Source organism: Parasteatoda tepidariorum, chromosome 3 (genome assembly GCF_982258835.1).
Source record: "Parasteatoda tepidariorum strain Cologne lab strain chromosome 3, Ptep-v5.0, whole genome shotgun sequence".
In the NCBI taxonomy this organism is placed as follows: Eukaryota; Metazoa; Arthropoda; class Arachnida; order Araneae; family Theridiidae; genus Parasteatoda; species Parasteatoda tepidariorum.
In genome coordinates this window covers 21,907,431-21,929,891 of record NC_141757.1, presented here as the reverse complement: position 1 = coordinate 21,929,891, position 22,461 = coordinate 21,907,431, and the positions used below count along the sequence as shown (strand labels likewise).

General features: G+C 27.4%; 1 protein-coding gene across 1 annotated transcript in view; it reads right to left on the bottom strand.

Moving 5' to 3' along the window:
- The window catches only part of LOC107451473 (propionyl-CoA carboxylase alpha chain, mitochondrial), a 32,053-nt gene that overhangs the window by 3,838 nt on the left and 5,754 nt on the right, over positions 1-22,461 (bottom strand). The window contains exons 3-22 of the mRNA XM_016067580.4: positions 22,242-22,358; positions 19,156-19,269; positions 18,007-18,060; positions 17,789-17,920; positions 17,579-17,615; positions 15,129-15,207; positions 14,856-14,958; positions 14,250-14,344; positions 13,265-13,347; positions 11,010-11,077; positions 10,265-10,334; positions 9,686-9,834; positions 8,994-9,062; positions 7,060-7,135; positions 5,166-5,276; positions 4,974-5,076; positions 2,844-2,946; positions 2,583-2,735; positions 1,719-1,784; positions 1,559-1,633 (exon numbers count right to left, since the gene is read on the bottom strand). Coding sequence (XP_015923066.1) covers positions 1,559-1,633; positions 1,719-1,784; positions 2,583-2,735; positions 2,844-2,946; positions 4,974-5,076; positions 5,166-5,276; positions 7,060-7,135; positions 8,994-9,062; positions 9,686-9,834; positions 10,265-10,334; positions 11,010-11,077; positions 13,265-13,347; positions 14,250-14,344; positions 14,856-14,958; positions 15,129-15,207; positions 17,579-17,615; positions 17,789-17,920; positions 18,007-18,060; positions 19,156-19,269; positions 22,242-22,358 — 1,857 coding nt within the window. The remainder of the gene's footprint in view (positions 1-1,558; positions 1,634-1,718; positions 1,785-2,582; positions 2,736-2,843; positions 2,947-4,973; positions 5,077-5,165; positions 5,277-7,059; positions 7,136-8,993; positions 9,063-9,685; positions 9,835-10,264; positions 10,335-11,009; positions 11,078-13,264; positions 13,348-14,249; positions 14,345-14,855; positions 14,959-15,128; positions 15,208-17,578; positions 17,616-17,788; positions 17,921-18,006; positions 18,061-19,155; positions 19,270-22,241; positions 22,359-22,461) is intronic.

The following is a 22,461-nucleotide window of genomic DNA, read 5'->3' as shown; positions in this document are numbered from 1 at the left end:
GTCCCGATTTGGCCTCTTTTTACTACTGTATTACTGTTTGTTCTTGTTGCAAGCCATGCACCATCATACATTAGTGTTAGCACATTGTTCGAGCTGCAAGACTAAGTTGATTTTACTAATTATCATTTAGGTTTAAATTTTGAAGTTCGTTTATTGTTAACAAAATAAAAAGGGTTTTATAACAAATCCTTTTTCAAATGATAATTCTTACATCTTGAAATAACAGGTCTTCAAATGATGATTCTTTTAATGATTCTACTTTTAAACACAAATAATAAATCAGGTAACAAATAAACGTATACAAGAAATATTACTCATGAGATTCTCAAAACACAATGATCACGTTGTGAGACAAATGGCCTTAAAACATACCAAAAACAGTAGCCCAGAAGTATAGGCAGTCAAGTGCTTGCAACGCTCCCTTCTGTCCATATATTTTTATTGAGAAACCAAAAAGTGGATTAATTATGTCAGGGTGCGTAGTCAAATCTTTCACCAAAAAATAAGCACCTTTTAAGTACTTTTTAAGCACTATATACATTAACAAAATGCAAAATAATTTTCAAAGACTTAACATGATTGGGATAAAACAACTAGTTTCTGACCAAGAACTCTTCTTGATTATATTAGACATTATAAAATGATCAAGATTTTTCGGTTTGATATCAGAGGGTGGAAAATGAAGCCTGAAATTGAGAATATCCTGCAAAATGCAACAGAGTTGCACACGAGAGTGTAATAATCTCACTGAACCCAGCTCAGTAGAAGCACATGCGGACTCGAAAGTATTGCATTAAACATGTAAAATGATTTCTTATGCTATGGACTGACGGTACGCAGAAATAGATTGTAAAATAAATTGTGAAAACATTGAATAGAACTATGTGAAAAGCATGCTTTTACATAATACGTGGCGAAAATCGACAAGGTAAAGAAAAAAAAATCTCATTTTCAAAAAGGGAAAATTATGCACTTTTTAAAAATGAAAAAAGCACCTTTAAGGGCTTTTAAAAAATTAATATCGAAAATAAGTACCTTTAAGCACTTTTTAAAAACACTACGCACCATGTATGTGGGTTGGTGAGCAACAGTAAGCAGAGAATGCTCTGGCTTACAGGAATTGTACAAAAAATGAGAAGTGATTCCGTAAACCACAAACTTTCGGGCAATTGAAAAAGAAATTTTTGTTTACTTTTTAAAACTTTTATAAGTTTCTTATGATTATACAATCGAAACTAAATTTTGCGCAAATTATAGAAATTGTTGTTGATTAAAAACAATAACTGTAGATCACGAAGAAAATTTTTTATGCCGGACAAATTTATACAATGCTGGTAAAAAGGCCTATTATGTTAAATTTTCTTTTAAAAAAGAAGATAGAATTGTTTTGAAGAAAATAAAAGCGATTAAATTTATTTTAATTTTAAAAATCCATAATGCTTAACATAAATGCAAAGAAAAAAATATCCTAAGATTTTTGGAAAGTACATATATTTTCTAATATACAATAAAAGTACTTAGGTTAATGATTTCAAATAAACAAATACAATTTTATTACCTCATCTCCAACTTTACAAGAAATAGATTTTAAGAGTCCCGGCATTGGAGCCATTATCACTTTCGATTCATCTTTCTATAACAGAATATGAATTTAAATTAGTACCAAAGATAACCTAAATTAATAAAACACTAAAATAAAAAATCGATTTTAAAATTACCTCAAGTTTCTTGGGCATTATTCTTTCATAATCTGCAGCAACTTCTGTCAATACTCTCACTTTAAACTAAAAGAAAGAAACAAACAAAAATGTTTTTTCTTCAATAAATAAAAACCCTAAGGCAGAATTTTTTAGAGCTATCTGCGATAAAATTAACTAGCACTAATATCATTCTGCAAGATACTTTTAATAATAACAAACATATATGTTACTAATTTAATATAACAAAAAAGCTGTGCTTGCAAACAAAAAAAAAAAAAAAAACTGTAAAACATTTTTTTAATTGAACATGTAATAATTTTTTATTCCAATATTATGGGTGATATTCTTGCATTTTGTTAAGGGGGGGGGAGGCACAAATTATTTCCTTCTTCGCACTTCGAATATAATCATCCCGATAAAAAAGTAATTAAAAATCATGAAATCCGTAGTAGTAATTACCGAAAAAGAGATCGACGGAGAAATAATGTGAATTGGATTCTTCAAATGCGTGTTTCGGTTCGCTCGGTCGTTGTAATAAATAATATCGTATAAAAATTATCGGATATAAAAACTATGGAGAAATCAATAGCAATAACTGCCAAAAATTCGACAGAATTATTGCCTTAAAAAGTAAATACCCAAATGCAAGATTCGAATTTTTCATATTGTTTGAAATATATTGGATATTTAAAAACACCACGTGAAAATCAATATTAATAATTGAAGAAAATTCTGTAGAAAAGAAAAGTAATATTTTATCTTTTTAACAGAAAAATCTTTCTGCATGAACTCTGTGACAATGTCGCCGTGTTGCTGCGATTCTGCCACGGGGAATGAAGAATTATTAAAAGTAAACTTTTAAATTAAAAACTAAACTCGTACACTTGTTCCCAAAAATCGAATTCTTAAATTTCCAGCACCATCATGTTTGCTTAGTTGGCAAGTGTATGGCTCATCCTCTATTGTAGTGTCCATCACAGGCGCAGAAAGGAATATATCACCAGAAATAATAATTTTTCTACCATTCACAGAAACCTAAAAAACAAAAGAAATAATCTAAATGACATTGAAATGGAAAGCAATGTTTCATTCACATAAGAAATAATTTTATAAAAAATTAGAAAAAAAGGCTCAGCAACAAACCTCAAATTGATGATTTTTCTCAGACACACACACTTCTACACTTTTTTCATTTATTTCAGCAATTAGGTTCCACTCCGTGGGTAATGTGCTTTCTAATGGAGGCCTTTGAAATAAAAATTTAAAAAAAAAGAAAAATGATTGCTGCTTCATATAAAATGTATTCTCATAGAAGGCATTAGTTTTTTAATTGCTAAAAGGTCACCAATAAATAAATAAATTATTAAAATGCTACGGAGTACTGAACTGTGTTTTATCAATACAATGTTATTTTATTATTTAGAAAGGAGGTGCATTTCATTTTAAAATAAATAATAAAAATATAATTTATAACAAGTTACAAGAGTAACATATTTAACATTTATTCTATTTATTGAATCTTTAAGTGATTTGAATAAAGTTAAATAGTAACAAGATATATGAATTTATAAAATGATTTAATAAACGAATATTATCAATTATATAACATCTGACTTATGTTGGAATGATATTTATCACACTTGCTGATTAACAGTCTGTATATTTAAGTATTATCATTATTTAAAATACTTTTAATAACATTCAGTTATAAGTTAAATTAAAATGATATGAATGTTATAAAATAAACCATATAATTACACAAAAATACTTGTAGATATATTTTCATTACACTAAAATACATTCTACCTTAGGCTCTAATTCTTTATGTTCCAAGTCAATTTTAATTTACAAACGAGTATAAAGTTACTACAAAATTTAATATCATAAAATAGTAGCAAAACCCCCTTTTAAATGACACATTTAGCGAGAGTTTGCAAAATTGTGACAATTTAAAATAACAAGAAGGTCCCAAGAAACGTGACATCACATATTACTAAATATGACAAAAATAAATACATTTAAAATTAGCACATTTAATATTTCTGTAATATTTACTTTTATATTTTCATCAAAATAAGCACACAAACTAAACTAAACTCAGTGGCGCGGCAGCCCGTAGAGGGCCAAGGCCTACTGTGCCCATCTCAGTTTTCTTAACCTTAGGCTCTGGGGTGCAGGGGCAGATGTTCCGGTCAGGTGTTCAGCCGAACGCGGAACCCCCAGTGTTTAGTTCCCAAGCATGCTTGGTACTCATTTATCGACCCACTGAAGGGATGAAAGGCTGAGTCAACCTTGCCCGAGGATCGAACCAGGGACCTGTGTCACGACAGCGCTAGGCGCTACCGCTCAGCCACCGGGCATCAAAATAAGCACACATGTTTTAAATATTATTGTTATGCTATATATCAGTGGTTTCCAACTGGCGGCCCGCGAACGAAAATATATTACTTGTCATTTTTTTGCGGATAATTTTTGTAAAAAATCTGTATGGGTTTAAAATAATTTTCACGTTAATAAAAACCTAATTTATTCTTTTCTGTGAAATTTAACATACCAACGGTGCAAAAAAAATTATTTCTCAGGTTTTGCATTCAAGAAAATATTTATTCAAATACAAAAATAATCGTGTATGTTGCTCTTTTTTATTTCGTTTTTTTGTATTTTGTGAATATAATTTAGCATGAGTGCATCTGAAATTTTCCGATTTAACTTTTTGAAACCACTCATTTTGGACGAAAATATTTACACACACAATTATAAATTTTAAATTTAAAATGTAAATATCTATTCTCCGGTGGTTGCAGCAGACAAACCTCAATTTTCTCATTGAACATTTTGTGTGCTACTATATAAGTTTTAATACCAACTTTTTTAAAGTTTTAGATATTTTTAGATATTTGTTGCACATTAATTGTTTAATACATAGTTGCACATTAAAGTTATTATAGCCCAAATTTTTTAATATGCAATTAAATATTTTTAAAAATCTACTTATTTTAATTTGTAATTAATAAGCTTGATTTTTTTTTCAATAAGAATTTTACACATTCACACTTCCTTTATGAGGGTTAAATTCTAATTAATGAAGGTTATGTCCTGAAGTTAAGACATAAAAGCTTATTGGGATTATAAAAACATTTCTTACCCTGAATTTTGGTAGACAGAAATATAAATTTTTAAAAAAAAATCTTTTGTACTCAAAAAAAACTTTGGGTCTTTTAGGCAACAACACATTTTATTCATTAAAAATTATTGAAAAATATGTGCACTCACTGAGGCTGGTTGAGAAAATGTCGAGATCTTGTTTCATGTCTTACGAATATGCAACCACACAAAGAAGCAAGATGTTCCATCTCTTTAGGAGACAATTGCTTACCTAATCAATTCAGTAGAAACATTAAGATAAGTTAATTTAGCAATAAAACATCGTAAACAAGGAACAATAAACATTTGTTAATAAAGTACCTTTAAATCCATCAGGATACACTTCATTAAGGTATTTTGTGCTGATATTACCCTCAACAAATTTGTTTTCAGTCATAATATCCCTTAATAGTGGTATATTGTGACTCACACCTAAAATAAAAACCAAAGTGATTTTAGTGAAATAGAAGAGCTGCCACTCCTTAAATAAACAAAAGCATCTCTAAAAAAGTACATTGATTTGCATCAATGTATTTTTAGAAAAATACAACGAAACTTTTTAGAAAAATAGAATGTTGTAATTTGGCTCATATTAAATGAAAACAGTGAAACTTATTTCACGTTTTTTTTTCTCTTTTGCTATTATGTATATTTAATATGTATTTTAAATTTTTAAAATTAATTAAAACTTTAGAGTCAGTATAATAGTGAATATGCTCTATTTTAAAAGTTTAACCTGAGAATTTTTGTTCTATTTAAACAAAATAAATTCCTTTTAAAAGGAAGCCAAAAATAAATAATTAAAAGGTGCAGAATCATTTATTAAAAAATCAGTGTTACTTTTTGAAATGAAGACAAAGTTATTTTTAACTAACATTTTTCCTGGTAGTTGCGAAATAACAATTTGTTTAAAAAATACAAGCAAAATCTTTCTTAAATTTCACTGGTACTGTAAAAAATTTACAAATAATTTTATGTCTCATGCATAGTTTGAACTGTTCATTGTAGTGGTAGACTTAATAATTTTAAATGAAATTTAAATGACCAAGAATCAAATATTACATTTAAAGCTTGCCATCATTTTAAATGTAAAACTATAATTTCCCCCAAAAATTCAGGAGGATCAGCAGATTTGAGTCTCTGTAAATAATACAACCAAAATCCTATTTCTCAAAGAATTTCAAAAAAATTTAATGAACCTTCTAGTAAAATTTTCATATTTCCACAGAATTCTAGGTTTTTCTTGCTTCCAGAAAAAACGACCACTAAATTATTTCATTTAATGAAATACTAAAAATTTTCACTTGCCCTTCAGGCTTTCCACATTAAAATAACTTCCACATATTTATTGAAACATATATAAAAAAATTACTGCTGTCTGATTATAACACTCTCTCTACTTCAGATCGGGGTCACAGCTTGTTTGGAAAGTAAAGGCGGCTTGTGAAAAACACTGACCAAATAGACACAATTATGCATTTGGTTATGAAATTATAGAGCCTAAACCTCAAAAAACCTATTTAATTACCCATTTTAAATATTTTACTCACTTGAATTTACATAAATTCAATAATTTTAAAAGATTTCTTTTAACAAAAAACTTGTTTTTAAATGTTTAAACTCTCTTTAAACTTATACTATTTTTGAACCCAAACTTCTTGGAGAATAGCTAAATAACGTAATTTGTCAAAGTAGAAGCAATTTCTTTCTAATTAAAACTTCTTTGATAACTAGAAAGTACAACAGACATAATATCCACTTTTAAATACTTGGTACACAATGTGATCCATTAATACTAAATAAACTATAAACATGATGAGGAAATATGTAGGTGCACTCCTCATTAAGAGTGATTTCAAAAAATAGACTCACTATTAGTTGCAAATTAACAGTAATCAAAATATGAGTTCAATCAGAGTGAAGGTGAGATTACAAACATCAAAATCAATTTAACTGTAGAATGAAATTGAATGGAAGGCATTTCTTCTGAAAATAAAACTGGTTTTAATTCTCAATCCTATCTTTACTGTAAGCCTATTTTCACTTTTAATCCTATCTTTTATCTTCTAAGTAATTATTTATAACTTGCAATGTAAAAATTTCTCTTTACTTCATTTTTTAATAGGCTTCAAAAATTATACAATAACGCTGCTGTTTCTGAAACACGTAGTGCATGCAATAAATTACAAATAGCATATCTCCAGTTGTTCATTACCTCGAATAACATATGCATCCAAAGCATCAATCATTGTGTTGATAGCAGCATTTCTTGTTGGACCATAAGTAATAAGCTGAAATATATATATGCAATTAGAAAAATAGAAAGTTATTTTAAAATACTTTGTTAAAGAAAAAAAGTTAGCATATTTGAATTGAAAAAAAGTTTCTAATTAGAAGTTAGGAAAAATATAAAATGGTTAAGAAACTGTACTACAACTGCCTATATACTATTGGTTGTAGAGAAAGAAAAGACAAGCAATTAACTTTTTATAATTTAGAAATCCAAAATCTTAGAATTAGAAATTGATCGAACTTACAAGAATTTTCTAATCAATTTGTTGCTTACTCAGTGTTCTAATCTCTGATAAGATATACTTTCATTACTTATTACTATTTCTTTAAATTTGAATTAAAATTTAAGTATTAATAACATATAATAGCTAGCAGTCAATGAACAGTATTGTTTGATTTTTACTAAATATTTAAAACTAAACTCAGCGGTTCGACATAGAGGGTCAAGGCCATAGAGGGCCAAGGCCTACTGTGCCCATCTCAGTTAGCTTGACCTTGGGCTCTGGGGTGCAGGAGCAGATGTTCCGGTCAGGTGGTCAGCCGAACGCGGAACCCCCAGTGTTTAGTTCCCAAGCATGCTTGGTACTCATTCATCGACCCACTGAAGGGATGAAAGGCTGATTACTAAATATTTACAAATAAAATTAAAAATTAACATGATGACTGAAAATGAAACAAACATTAAACAAAAATATGGCTGTTATGTTAAGTGTACATATAATGTTTATTTAAAAAATAAGTAAACACATGAAATATTTTTTAAAACAATTTTTTTAGTGCAACTTAGGACGATTTTTATTTAGAATTTAACAAAATTGCATAATGCACAAATTATTAGGAAAGAGATACAGTAAAACTTTGATTTGAAATAACTCATTTGTTCACTTTAAGGGTTTTTTTTAAAGCTGATGGAAACAACAATTTCTTCTCTTTACTTAAATGATTTTATGATAAATAACGATGTTTTACAAATTTATATCACGAAAAAGCTGCAAAAATTAAGAAAATCTAACTTTTCTTATAGTAATTTTTTTAATTTAAAATTTTATGTGGCAAAAATTATTTTTCTTTCACATTCCTTTCTTTGTATTTAAAGAGGCATTAGTAAAAATTTTACTTACGTGTGCATTTCATAACATTAAAGCATAACATAACATTTAAACGTAAAAAAATACTGTTTTAATAATAAAAAATATTGTACATTTTTGTGTGAATATTCGAATAAAAAAGACTAGAGTCAATCAATAACTACTACATTAGATAGAACATTAAAAATTTGAGTCAAATGCACTTGATTCTTCTATATTATGTTATTCTTCTATATTAACATTCCTCTATATTTCCCATTCTGTGTTTCTTGCCCAAGTTATTCATATTTTTTTTATGTTGCTTCAGTTTTATACAGTTTCCATTTAATAAAAGTGTTTCCATTTAATACTGCCATGGAAATGAATATAGTACCCTATTAACATTATTTCTACATTAAAAAACTAACTAATGTAACATTTTTATCAATATTTATATTCACAATGAAGGTTAAAATTTATAAAATATTGATAATGTAATGTAGGTATAGTAAATATTATTAAATTTCTTAAAATAGCATTAAGATAAAGTTGATTTAGTTTCAAACATTTTGCAGCAGAAATTCCCCCCCCCCCTTTAAATATGTATGTTTAACAAAACCACTGTATCTTATTGTAATTTTTATCATCTCAAAATAAATAAATAAATAAATAAATTAATATAAAAACATTTTAAAAAATCATGTAAAATCAACAAACATACAGGAGTTTAAACTGGAGGAAAGTCATGTAAAATTTACTTCAGTAACATTTATAAAAAATAAGAACTAACCTTGCAAATCATAGGATCATAAAAGATACTTATTTCACTGCCTTCTTGAATTCCACTGTCACACCTGACCTATAAGATGAAACAAAATACATTAATATAGCAGTGTGCCAAGATTTGTTTTTATCTTCAGCAGGGTTGCAAAAAAGCCAGCCCTCCCTGAAAAAGGCCAGGTCGGTCGGTTTTCATTAAAAAACGCCAGTCTTATTGGCTTTTTTTTTAAAAATTATTATTCAAACATAACATACATGCATTTAAATTTATTTCATTAATTACAATTCAGTAAAAATAATATAATTAAAATTTCCTGCTATTATGTATCAGTGCAGTTTGATAGCTAATGTAATTAAAAAAAATCAATACTATGAGTCATATAAAGGTAGTATTTAATGATATTTTTCATATCTTTAAGTTGAAGAAGTTCAATTTATAATTTCTTAAAATAAAACTCAATATACTACTTTTTTGTCTTATGTTTTCTTGTGTCATACTGTGCTTTGACACAGAGGAAAGTTCTTGTTCATAAAACCAAAACAGAATGTTAGTTTTTGTGTCATTAGTTTTGTTTTATTCACATTGTTTAGACTTATTGGTATAAGCTTTTATTCCATTAATCAGTCACTCTAATTTGTAAGTTTATTTTTTCCCCTAAAAAAGTTCAAAATTTTCATAGATTAAATAAGTTTTATTATTACATTGGGAAGATGTAAAGGTTCGATGTACTTGTATAATCGTCCAACAGAGGGTAGACCAAAGTTTTTATAGGGATCTTCTGCATACACTCTGGATTCAATGGCCCAACCATGTATGCCAACATCACTTTGCTTTATTCTCAGTTGGTGACCTGAAAAAGAACATCAAATCTCTGTCATATATTTCACATACAGATATACTTTTTTTTTTGTTTTGTGGTGACAATATATTGTTATTTTAAGTTTATTTGGTGCATTTAAGTAAACATTAAATTACTTTTGTGCCAAATTTAAAGGGTGCAATTATCGACAGAAAGTTAAATACATGACATCATTTACAAAATTTAAAAGAAATAAAGATGCAAAAATTTGTAAAAAAAAAACAAAGTATTAAAGAAAGGATGCAGGTATAAATGGGTAAGCTCAAGAAGTATTTTAAGAAAAAGATGCAAAGTATAAATGGGATAATTTAAAAATTAGATAAATTTTTTAAGACAAACTGAAAATAATAATCCATAACTGTAAAACACTAAAATAAATAATACAAAAGGATAAGAAAAACAAAATAAAAGCATTATTTACCTTTTGCTACTCTAATCATTTGCTGAACTAAATCAATACCAGTTATGCATTCTGTAATAGGATGTTCAACCTATGAAATGTAAATAAAATAATGATCAAACATTTTTGAACTGACCTACTTCTTCAAAATTCATTAACAGTTAGTTTTTCTGACACTTAAATTATAGTATGAAATAATAATAGCTAATTTATTAGGAATAAAATGTTCAACTTAAATAATATATAATTGATACTATGGGGGGGGGGCGAGTTATCGACTATGCCAACCTTCATCTACCAAAAGGTATCTCAAGATTGATTCAAGTTAGCATGTCTTATATACCAGTGAATTGATGTTTAATAATCGTAGTGGTAGTTACGCCTTTTTCATTGACACAAACTACAAAAAAAAAGCTACTACAGTAGTTTTGCTTCTTGTAGCGTGTTATTTTCGACCACTGATTATATTTTAAAAGGGTTAGAAGTTACTTTCATAATTACTGATTACTAGAGATATAAAAATAAAGAAACATTCTGCAATAAAAAGTTTAGTGATAAAAAACAAGGAATGTTCCCTGTTTAGCAGCAGAGGATAACCACATGATGAAAATTTCTCATTATCACCCGTAACCAAATAATTGATTATCTAAAAATAATGGTATTAAGATAACAATGGTGCAAGTAATACTGGAAAACTTAAATAAACTGCGTAAAACAGCCTTAAAATGCTTTAGTGTTTATAATTTTTTTTGCTTCGAAATCTCACCTGTAATCTAGTGTTCATTTCCAGGAAGTAAAAGTTCTTTTTTGAGTCAACCAAGAATTCAACAGTACCTTAAAAATTGTAAAGTGAATTTCAATTTTAAACAGATTAAGGAAAGAAAGATAAAGAAACATAACATGTTTAATTTAATCTGAATGAATGATTTTAAATTAATATAAAAATGTTTAAAAATAATAGAAAGACAGTAATACAAACAAACAATGTCAAAAATATATCACATGAAAACATATTAAGATAGCATCAAATTTTAGAGCAATTTATGTAATGAAATAACCCAATGTAAAGGTAAATATATAAAAAAAAATGTTAAATTTCACATCAATAATTTTAAAATTATTGATTACTGATATTAAAAAAAAACAATACCTGTTAGACGTTAGACTTAGAGCTTGGGCAGCTCTGACGAGCAGGGCACATCGACCAGAGGTCTATTGTACCCAAACCCTAGTCGTGATTAGCAAGAAAGCCCTATAGCTGAAATAAAGTTCAGCAAGCACCTTACAGGAACATCTTGCAGTTCCCAGGCATTGACGCAATGCTGCCCTAGATGCTCAAATCTTTGAGCAGAATAGACATCACAATCACAAAGTATGTGTCGCGATGTCTCTTCTTCTAGATGACATCCCCGACAAAGAGAATTGGATTCTATTCCCATAATGTTTAGGTGTCTCCTGAGGATACAGTGACCAGTAAGAAGACCTATGATCTTTCTTATACTGTTTCTATTAAGCTTTAAGAACTCCTTTTGACGTACACTAGGACAGTCTTGATTCAGCTCCTTAGCTTGTCCCTGACCGTCAGCAGCGCGCCACTGCTCATGGGCAATCTTGCCGTAGAGCTTGAAAACGGTTGCCCTAAATGAGGGAGAAATTCTCAGTGCAGGTTCAGGGCATACCTGTTAATTATGGGGCAAATTAATCGTCTTCATCATCGTCTACAAGGCGACTAAATATTACATATAATGAATAAAATATTATCTGCCAGTCAATATCTGATTGCCACTTTTTAAATCAAAAATAATGCTCATGTGTATTTTATTATTTTTTTTAAAATTAAATATGGATTCACTATATGAGGATTTGTTATGAATTTATTATAATACTCCGGAAATTATTTAATTTCAACCTTGCTTCTTGAAATTTTACTTCATTTTAGAAATGAACCTTATAATATTTATCATAATTTTAGTAACGCTTCAAAATAAATGCCCTACATTAGTAACATCACCTGTCTTTTAAATCCTTCAATATTTTCAAGTTTTGAAAATTTTTTGAAATAATAAAAAATACTACAACTGGCTAGTACCAACATTTCCTATTTTTGCTTCATACTACCAATGGCAAAAATAAACGTCTTAAATCTCAAATTTTACAATAAAGTCTATTTAGGGCCGGGATAGCCTGGTTGGTAGGGCACTGGGCCTATGTCCTAGAGGTCGTGGGTTCGATTCCCCCCGTCCGAAGACTGCCCGTGTAGTAAATGGAGACAGATGCACGTTAAATCTGACAAGTCATGAAGTCCTCCATGTTCCCATAACAAATCAATACCTCTGGAGGTACTGATTCAGGAGTACCCTTGTCTTCTGGATCGATTCAAAATTACAAGGCTACGGAGTTGAACATTAGTAGTCGTAAACCCAAAATTGGGTTGGCTGTTCAACAACAGTTATAAAATAAAAATAATAAAGTCTATTTGTGCTATAGATATAAGGCAAACATAAAATAAATGCATGAAGTTGTTTTATTCCTCATCATAAAAAGAGAAGAAATAGAAATATATTTAGAACAAAGCAGAGTTTTTCTTTCTGGCGAGACAGAGCTTGCACAACTAAGTTTTTAAATAGAAACTGAAGAACAGTATTGAACTGCAAATATGGTTATTTTTAAGAAAAAAATAGAAATTGTAAAATAAAGATTATTTGAGTCTTTTCATGTTTTAATAAATCTAGGAATATAGCGCTAAAAATTTTAGAAGAAACAATTGGGATATATGTTATATTTATTCACTTTAAACCTCACTGGCAATTTATTGTTACCATGAATTCCAAAAACTGGTTGTTTTTCAGAAATGGTGCAATATTATCAGACATTTCTCAGACTTTATATGTAAAAATAAAATTCCCTGGGGGCAAAGAATGCCTTTGCTAACTGAGAATGATATACATTTTGAAGGTAAAGTGATAAAATAAGAACAATAATAAAAGTATTGAATTTGAAATATTTATTGAAACCAATTACCAGCTGAGTCATATCCTACAGCTTGTGCAAGAGCAACTGCTTGCTCACCCATAGCCTGCCGTAGCTTTGGATCAACAAATGTACTGAAATGAGTTAAAATGAAAAATTAGAAAATAATATAAAATTACTTAAAAAAGATAATTAAAATCACAAAACTGTTATTAGAATAAAGGAAAGGAAAACCTACCTATGTTTTGGTTAAATGTGGTAATCATGCATTATTAGTGATCTTATGTCTGGATTCTCACATATAGCAAAGCTGCATAAGCATTTTAGTAAGAAGCATGAAAATGAAATAAAAAAAAGATGTAGAAATGTTAGTATAGCTATGTGTTAATTTAGAAATTATCAAAGCAAAGTTCATTTTCAAAATTAAAAAATTAGAGCAATAAGAATAACAAATTAAAGAGCAGGTACATATTTCAAAACGTAATTAGACATATTAGAAAGCAGTTTTTTTTAATAAATGAATAAATAAAATGTATTTAATATAAAAGGACATTAGAAATAGGCATAAGAAAAAGTGAAATAATGACTGATAGAATTCATACATATGGTATATTTTTTATTGAAATGATCTATTTTTGAAATATTATGATTGAAATTGGGTATATAGCAAAACAAGTTCAGTCTGATTCTTAAAGTATGTTAACTGCACTAAGAAAAACTAGGCAACATAAAATTAAACTTTTCTATCACTTAAAATTCCATTCAGATAAAAAAAAACTGTCTTTTGAATCTTTTTTCTATAGAAGAAAAGTGATAAATAAGAAGAAAAGTGATAAATGAGAAGTAATATTAGTAAATTGTTCATAAGTGGATGTATCAGAAGGCTTGAACTGTTCCCCAGAAAAAAAAATGCAGCAATTTCAATTAATCATTTTTTGAGAAAATTGTAGAGAATTCCCTAACATAAATATCAGAAAGCATAAAAACTACAATTTTGTGTAAAGGTTCTCTTGTGGGTGATAAATAATTACTTTACCTAGGAGCTTCTTCAATAACTTTCTGATTTCTTCGTTGGATGGAACATTCCCTCTCATTCAGATATACTGCATTTCCATATTTATCACACAAAACCTAAATAAATAAATATTGTTTAATTTATAAAACATAACATTTAGCAGAAACTACTATACTTTGCTGTATTTATTAACTAAAAAAATATTTTATTACTAGGAACTATTAATGTAACATTAAAATACACATAGTTTAGTATTCAATAGGAATAATATTGAAAAATAAGTTCCAAATTTTCAATGAAATAATATGAAGTATACTATACGAAAGAATTATTTACTGCTGATTTTACACTATGAATAAAAATAGCATATTTCAGCTGAATTTTTATTTCTTTTATAACTGTAAATCATTTTTAATTTTCTTTGAAAAAAATGACAGTATCTATTTTTATTTCTTTAAGAAATAGCATTATTTTCTTGTTCATTTCAACAACTTTATTTCTAGATAGCTAAAAATTGCTACATATTCCTGCTGAAAAAAAAAAACTTTTTTTTTCTCATAATATTTAATTATTTTAAATTTTATACAAAAATCATTCAAATATATAATACAACAATGAAAACATTACTTGTATTTCAATATGCCTAGGATTGTCAACAAATTTTTCAACTAATAAGCGGTCATCTCCAAAACTTGATTTTGCTTCTTCTGTAGAAAACCTAAAGCCATCCCTAAAAAATTCGATTGGTTACAGTTAGAAGAAATGTTTCAAAATTTGTGACATTGCTCAGCAAAGATAAAACAAATGTGAGAGAACAGTTACTATCATGAAAATAAAAATATAATTTTTGATGAAACTCCATTATTTTAAGTAAAATACCAAAAGAAATGCTATAATTACAGAGCTTCTTTATCATTCCAAGCAATTCGCATTCCTTTCCCACCACCACCAGCAGATGCTTTGATCATTACGGGATAGCCTGAAACATAAATTTGTAAAATATACAGTTTTAAACACAGGATTAAAACCCCATTTATTTATTTTTCAAAGTGTTTACAATTTAAAACAAATTATAGCATACTTTATTTAAAATTTGAAAAAAATAACAAAATCTGCTTTTTTTGACAAAAAGTCAGCATACTTAATTTTTTTTTCTATTTTATACATAATTCTAAAATTTGTTCTTTTAAGGCTGTAGTGTAAAATTTAAAAAAACAAAAGAGCAAGCAATGCATTATTTAAAAGAAGACATAAAAACAATCTGAAATAAAGCACAGGTTTAAGGACAGAAGTGGACATATAGTGCAGCTTTGAGGAGAACTCCTCCAGACTAAGAGTTTGGGGCTGTCTGCTGCTATGGTAAAAACTAGAACACATTTCTAATAGGGGTGCAATAGAAGTATTAAGGTGTCGATTGGTTTACTCACGTTGACCTATGCCAAGATAAAGACAAAACTATTCACCCAACACCCCTATTTGAAGTGATTTATTCTCATAATTATGGTACCCCACATGATGCGAGACTGATGTCAAGAGGAGTTGTCCTGAAAGTTACACTATACTATAATTTTGGTTCCATAAACCAGAACCTTTTTCAGTGTTTAAATACCAAATGGTTAGGGCTGCAGGTTTGTCGCGGCGCGAATTTCCGCAAAATTGTCATCTTTTTTCCTAAAATCCGCGAATTTCTCAATATGTCTTGACTTGCGTGAAAATTGCTCAAAATTTGATTTTTTTTTCCATTTATTATTTTTATTAAACAGAATTTTTTATTTTCCTGAACCTTAAATTGAACATGTAAAATTGATTAGATATTTAGGGGAGTGAATCAATAGTAAAATGACATGAAAATAGTTCAGAGATAAGAGATAATCACAATCTTGTCAACTAAGGTGGTCTTTCTACACTTAGGGAGAGTAATTACCTTCCTGAAGTCTGTAAGAGTACAAAAGAAATAGGAATTACAACAGAAGGAAAATGTTATAAATCAAATCTTTGACAGAAAAATTGTTATACACGCTATTGCACTGGGCAATGAAATTTCTACTGCCTTTCTACATATCCAGTTAATTTTTCCTAGGCGGCATCTTGTGATTTCTTAAATATGGCTCAGTTTCTTAGATGAAGGGGGGGACTAGTAGTTAGTAGGGACTTGTAACTAATAGTTTGAATGTAGAATGTTTGAGTTTTCACTGCAATTACTTCTTACAAAGCAACGGTAAAGGAATTGGGCGTTGGTGAAGGAAAATTGATTGAGTTTTGGAAATCTAAGACCGAACACTCCAAAATTGGCAATTCCAAGTTTGTCGGTGACAAAAAACAGCGTTGACGCAGAAAGATCGTTTTCTAAGTATAAAAATGTATTAAGTGATGAAAGACGAAGGATAAATAAGAATAATCTGACAATGTACAATACTTTGTACCAAAATTCTGCTCATTTAAATAAAAATATTAATATTGCTTGAAATTCAAAGAAATACTTTTGTTGTATATTTTTAAGCTTTTTTTATTATTTGCGCAATTTCTGTCTTTTGCCTCATTCATATAATAAATTTTTTTATGTTTAGAATTTGTGTAATTTTCAAAATTTCCCGTGAATTTGGGGTCTTTTTTCCCGCAACAAACTTACAGCCCTACAAATGGTGATTAAGAGACTGAGGAATACATTTGTCACTTTAGACAACAAGGAAAGTTCCTGTTTATAGAATCAAAACTATAGTATTTTTATTTTTGTGCTTTTATTTCAATTGGTTTTTGTTCTTTAGTTATGTAGCACAAAGTATACCTTATCCTTCTTTTTAGATACATTATTTATTGGCACAAGAAGGTTTAGATTTAAAAAGTCACCAAAAACAGCAGGGAAAATTGCACATAATAATCCCCACAGTTGTAATGCTTCAACAATTTTCCAAATTACTTCATTTCTAAATAGTTTTTCAGTGTCCCCAATGATATACTTCTATAACTTAGTTATAGTAGTATAAATTGGCATAGACGGAGTGATAAGAACTTAGACACAAGTGAGTGACAAACAAATACTCATATATATAGATAATTAGGTTTATAAAAGTTTTGATTTATTTCATGATTGAAGAAAAATTATTTGTTTAGCATAACCATATCTTTTGATCAAAAATAAAAAAAAATTATCAAAGTTTTTCAAGTCCAATGATATTTAAAGTGCTTCACCATTGAATAAATCCAATTTATGCAGGCAAAAAAAAAAAAAAAAAAAAAAAAAGACATGGAAAGAGAGTTTAATGGAGCCGATGCATAAGACAACAAGCAATAAGTAAGTTACTCTACAATTATTAATACAAAAAACAATTACTAATTCAAAAAACGTTTACCTATTTCTTGGGATATTTTGATGCATTCTTCAGGAGTCTGCAATGGATTAATAATTATTGATTTTTCTGTAAGCAAGATTTAATTATAGAATTTAATAATAAAACATTGTTCAATTTCAAAATAATAATATATCATTACAAGCTCTGAAGTGAAAATATTACATTGAACATCATTCAATAAAGCTAACAAAATAAATTTTGAATAGTTACCTTTACAACCCCATCGAAACCAGGAATAGTATTAACACGAGCTTTATTTGCTAATTTTTTGCTCTCAATTTTATCTCCCATGGCTGATATAGATTTCGAATTAGGACCAATGAAAACAATACCTAACTTTTCCTGAAAGAATACAAAATAAAGGAAATAAAAGATAAATAATCATTCCTTAGGAATTTTAAGAAATTTGTTAAAGCATAAGAATGTACCAATTTTTTGGCAAAGTCCATATTTTCTGACAAGAAGCCATAACCTGGATGAACCTAACAAATAAAATACACAACAAAGTTATTTCTCATAAAAAAAATATTGAAATTGATAAAAAAAATTATATGTTAACCTGGAAATAGATTAAATAGTTATTTTAAAAATAGAAAATATAAGGTGTCCTTAAAGGGTGTGACAATAATAAGGTAATATTAAAGGATGTTAAAAATACACAGTTTTTAATATGAACATTATCAAAGACGAATTTACTTGATTGAAATTCCAAATAATCTCAATTGAATTATCATAAGTGCTGTTAGTCTATTTATCTACGAGAAACCATTACCTATAAACATGTTCTTTCATTTCAATTTCTCTTTAACAAGTCACAACTAAAGAAACCAAGCTATTTGTTTAAGTTCAAGACTGTTTATTTGACATCTGAGTAATTTGTGCAAATTTATACCTTGTTTCATACAACAATCTAATTAATGAATTTTTTCATTAAATTTATTTATTTTAAATTAGTTAAAAGAAATAGAAAATCAAATGTAATTTGACAGTTATTTTCTGGAGAAAGTATCATACAGAAAAAAAAGAAGGTGAGATTGAGATTGTACTCTCATAAAAAAGTTATACAAAATACTTTTATCACTTCTTTTAAGCCAAAAAAAAAAAAACTTACTTTTTAAAAGACGTTTAGTCTTTTAAAAACCGTTCGAAGATAATGCAGTTTGATACAGTTTCTCAGAAAATTTAAATTTTTTTCCTTCAAGATACAATTATTCAAAGTAAAATGAGTAAACTATCATCAATTGTATCTATCTTATTTATTTTTTTGTAATTATTTAAAATAATATATAAACCATTAATTTAAATTTATTCAGAAAAAAAGATTTTAGGAAAAAAAATAGATCAATATAAGTTTTCAGTTTTCCAAGTGTTTTGTTAAGGGAAAAAAACTTACAAAATAAATGCTAATTAGATACTGAATCGATGAAAATGTAAAAGATCGAAATGCAAGCTCAAAAAAAGTTTTATTCAAAAATAATATTTAATAACAAAATTCATACCACAAATTAAACAATTTATCACTCTATAATGGTCATATAATTTAGATTTTACAAAATGAAAAAAGTTTAAACTCTTACAGCTTGAATTGAACTTTCTTCTATCACTTTGAAAATGGCATCCATATTTAAATAGCTTTTATTTGTAGGTGCAGGTCCTAAACAATAGGCTTCATCAGCCATTTTAACATGAAGCTTCAAGGAAATAAAAAAAATAAGTATTATTAGACACACAGTAAATTTACAAAAATTGTCAACATTCAAACTAAAATTTTTATAAATAATAAATTTACATAAATCCAGGGTTGGCATTTTTTTCCCGAGAGAAACAGATTTCTTCCGGGACCCGGGGGAAAAAAAACCAAAAGAAATGGAAGAAACTAAAACTGACAAATACCATTATTATCAATAACTAATAAACAAATAGTTTAGATAAAATTTTTAAAAAAATAACTATTTTTATATTATTTATTTAGATTTTATAAGGAATTTTAAAATCTACATAATTTATTATATTAATTTGTTTTGAATTGTGATTTACATTATCTTTATTTTACTAAACAAATATGTACACTTATATTCGATGAATTTTGTGTACTTATATTATTTAGTTTACTACTGAATATTCTGTTTAGTTTAATTATTTAAAAATAAATATAATTAAATTATTAAATATTATTACTTTATTAGCACATTTTCATTTGGTTAAATTTTTATTGCAATTTTTTAAGCCACGGAATTTTATAGTAACTCTTGATGTTATAATTGATCTTCATTTTCACTTTTAAAGAAAACAGAATTATTTAACAATAAAATGAAAACTAGTTTTCTCCTTAAATTTATAATATTAGTAAATTCTAAGTGATGTATTGTAAAGCAATCAAAGTGTAAAAAAACTTAAACAATAACATTTATATTATTTGAAAACTCATAAGTTTTATTTCTTAAAATGAAATTTTAAGTTCTGACATGATATTGAGCTCAGATATTAAAACAAATTTCCTATTTTTTTTAAAAAAAATTTCATACAAATGTAAATATTTAAAAAAAATTTCGTCATTGATTTGAAAATGGAAATTCAGTAATTTGTAAATCAAAACTTATGGTTAAAAACTCTGATAGGTTTATTTGATAAATTATAATTAATTTTTAATTTTATGATTAGGAATGTAAAAATAGAATTTGTATTAAAAATATTTTTGGATTGCATATTATTATGAAATTTTTTTTCTCCAGTTCTTATTCTTAACAGCATTTGGATATGAAAATTAATATACTGCTTAAATTAAGAATTCAATGTGTGATTTGTAGTGTAATACAACAATATATTACTTGATTTTGATGTTTTGAAAGTTCTTTATACAACTATAAAATTAAATTCTTTTATACTCCTTTATGCAAAACATAGAAAGAAATTACAGTTGTTTTTATTACTTTGGAAATTTATTAATTTGATTTTTCATTCCAATTTTTGCTATTTATTTTCACTTATTAAGGAAGATTTTTTAAATGACTTGCAAATAATATTATTATTTAAATTAGATAGCAATAATAAGCAGTTAATAATTTTTTATTAATAAATGATTTTTCCAACTTGAGTTGGCAAAAACCTATTTTTCCCGGTGCAATTTTTTCCTATGGTTTTCTTCACTTATGAAAAATTTTGTCATTTTGACTTAAAACAAATTCTCATGGTAAACGGAAACATGTTTGGAAATTTCTTTTAAGGACTACACTAGGATTACACGAAGAAAAAAAAACAAGAAAAATTAAAAGTCAGTTTTTTTTTACTTAGATTTATTGTCATCATTATTATTATAAATTATGATTAATATATATCATGTAATGCTACGGATGTAAGTAGAAGTAAGTATTTATGTAATGTTATGGATATATTGAATCTAATCTGTAAATAAAGCTTATAACTAACACACAATCAGTGAAAAACTTTCCCACAAAGAAAGTAATACTATTGATTTAATTATCCTGCAAAATATGATGATGTAGTCCTTAGCAAGATGGGAAAGTGATCAGTCCCATGTTACTGGGGACTGTTAATATTTTAATATCGAATAGAAAGATATAAAATAAAATCTTTCTCCAAGATGAAATCCTTCTTCCTCTCAATCCATCAGCTATCATGTGAACCTCTCACGTTTAAGGGTCTGGTTTGGCCCCCTTTTGAATTTAATAAAATTATTACTTCACTATCTTAGAGCTTTCTACAACCTCTATCTAAACTATACAATTACAATGTTAGTGCTTTCAAAGCTTAACATATATTAATACAGTCAACATCCAATATAACAACCCCATTCTCCATATTAAATGGTCATTATATTATGAGTGCATAAAAATACCATACATATTTACTCGGAACTGAAGAATACTGAACTAAACTTAACAAAACATAACAATACTATAATTAGAATTAGGAAAGAGACAAAATGTTTTTTTCCCCTTATTAATGCATACGTAAAAAAAAAAAAAATGCTGTACTTAAAAATATAATACGCTAAAAAATAATACATAAAAAAAATTCAGCATATCACATGTTTCATTTTGAAAATATACAGCATAAAAGGACTAAAATTTCATAAAAAGTATAGATAAAATGTTTTAATAAGAAAAATATGATTGATAAATTTATTGAACAGTGAAAAGAAAGTTATAAAGATAGTGAATGTTTCCTTTTAACCCAATGAATGCACACAGAACTTCATTCTGATTTTTGTATGATAAAGTTATATATACTTTAAATGCTCTATTTTTAGTAATCCATATTTAACCAAATTTTTTCATCATATATCACAACCATGTAGAATATAAATATCAGAGGTCATGTTAATATTTTTTCATTCAAATGGAATTTAAAAAGTTTCACACAATGTGCTGAAAAGTTAAAAGAAATTGTGATTTAAGTTCCTTGAAACTTTTGCCATATCAAATGACTCCTTGTTAATAGTCTTTGTCCATTTTGTTTGGAATGCAAAAATTTTTAATACTCTTATTTAAGGCGGTTTTTATGGGAATGATAAAAAAAAGAACCTAAATTTCTGTCTGATTCAAAATCTTTTTACTCGAGCATTCAACTTGTTGATATTAGCAAGTGGCATTAAAAAAACCAACAACTAATTGAAATGGAAATCTAAAACATAAATACTTACAGCTGTTGAATCTACATCACTGTGAATTGCTACCGTTTTGATGCCCATTTTTCGACAGGTTTTAATAATTCTGCAAGCAATTTCGCCTCGATTTGCAATAAGTATCTTATCGAATTTCTAAAAGAAAAATCAAGATAATATACCAAATGTAATTTGAGTTTTACAAAGCTATTAGTTTTAGTAACTTTGGCGATGAAGAAAAAAAAGTACAATAAAGCAT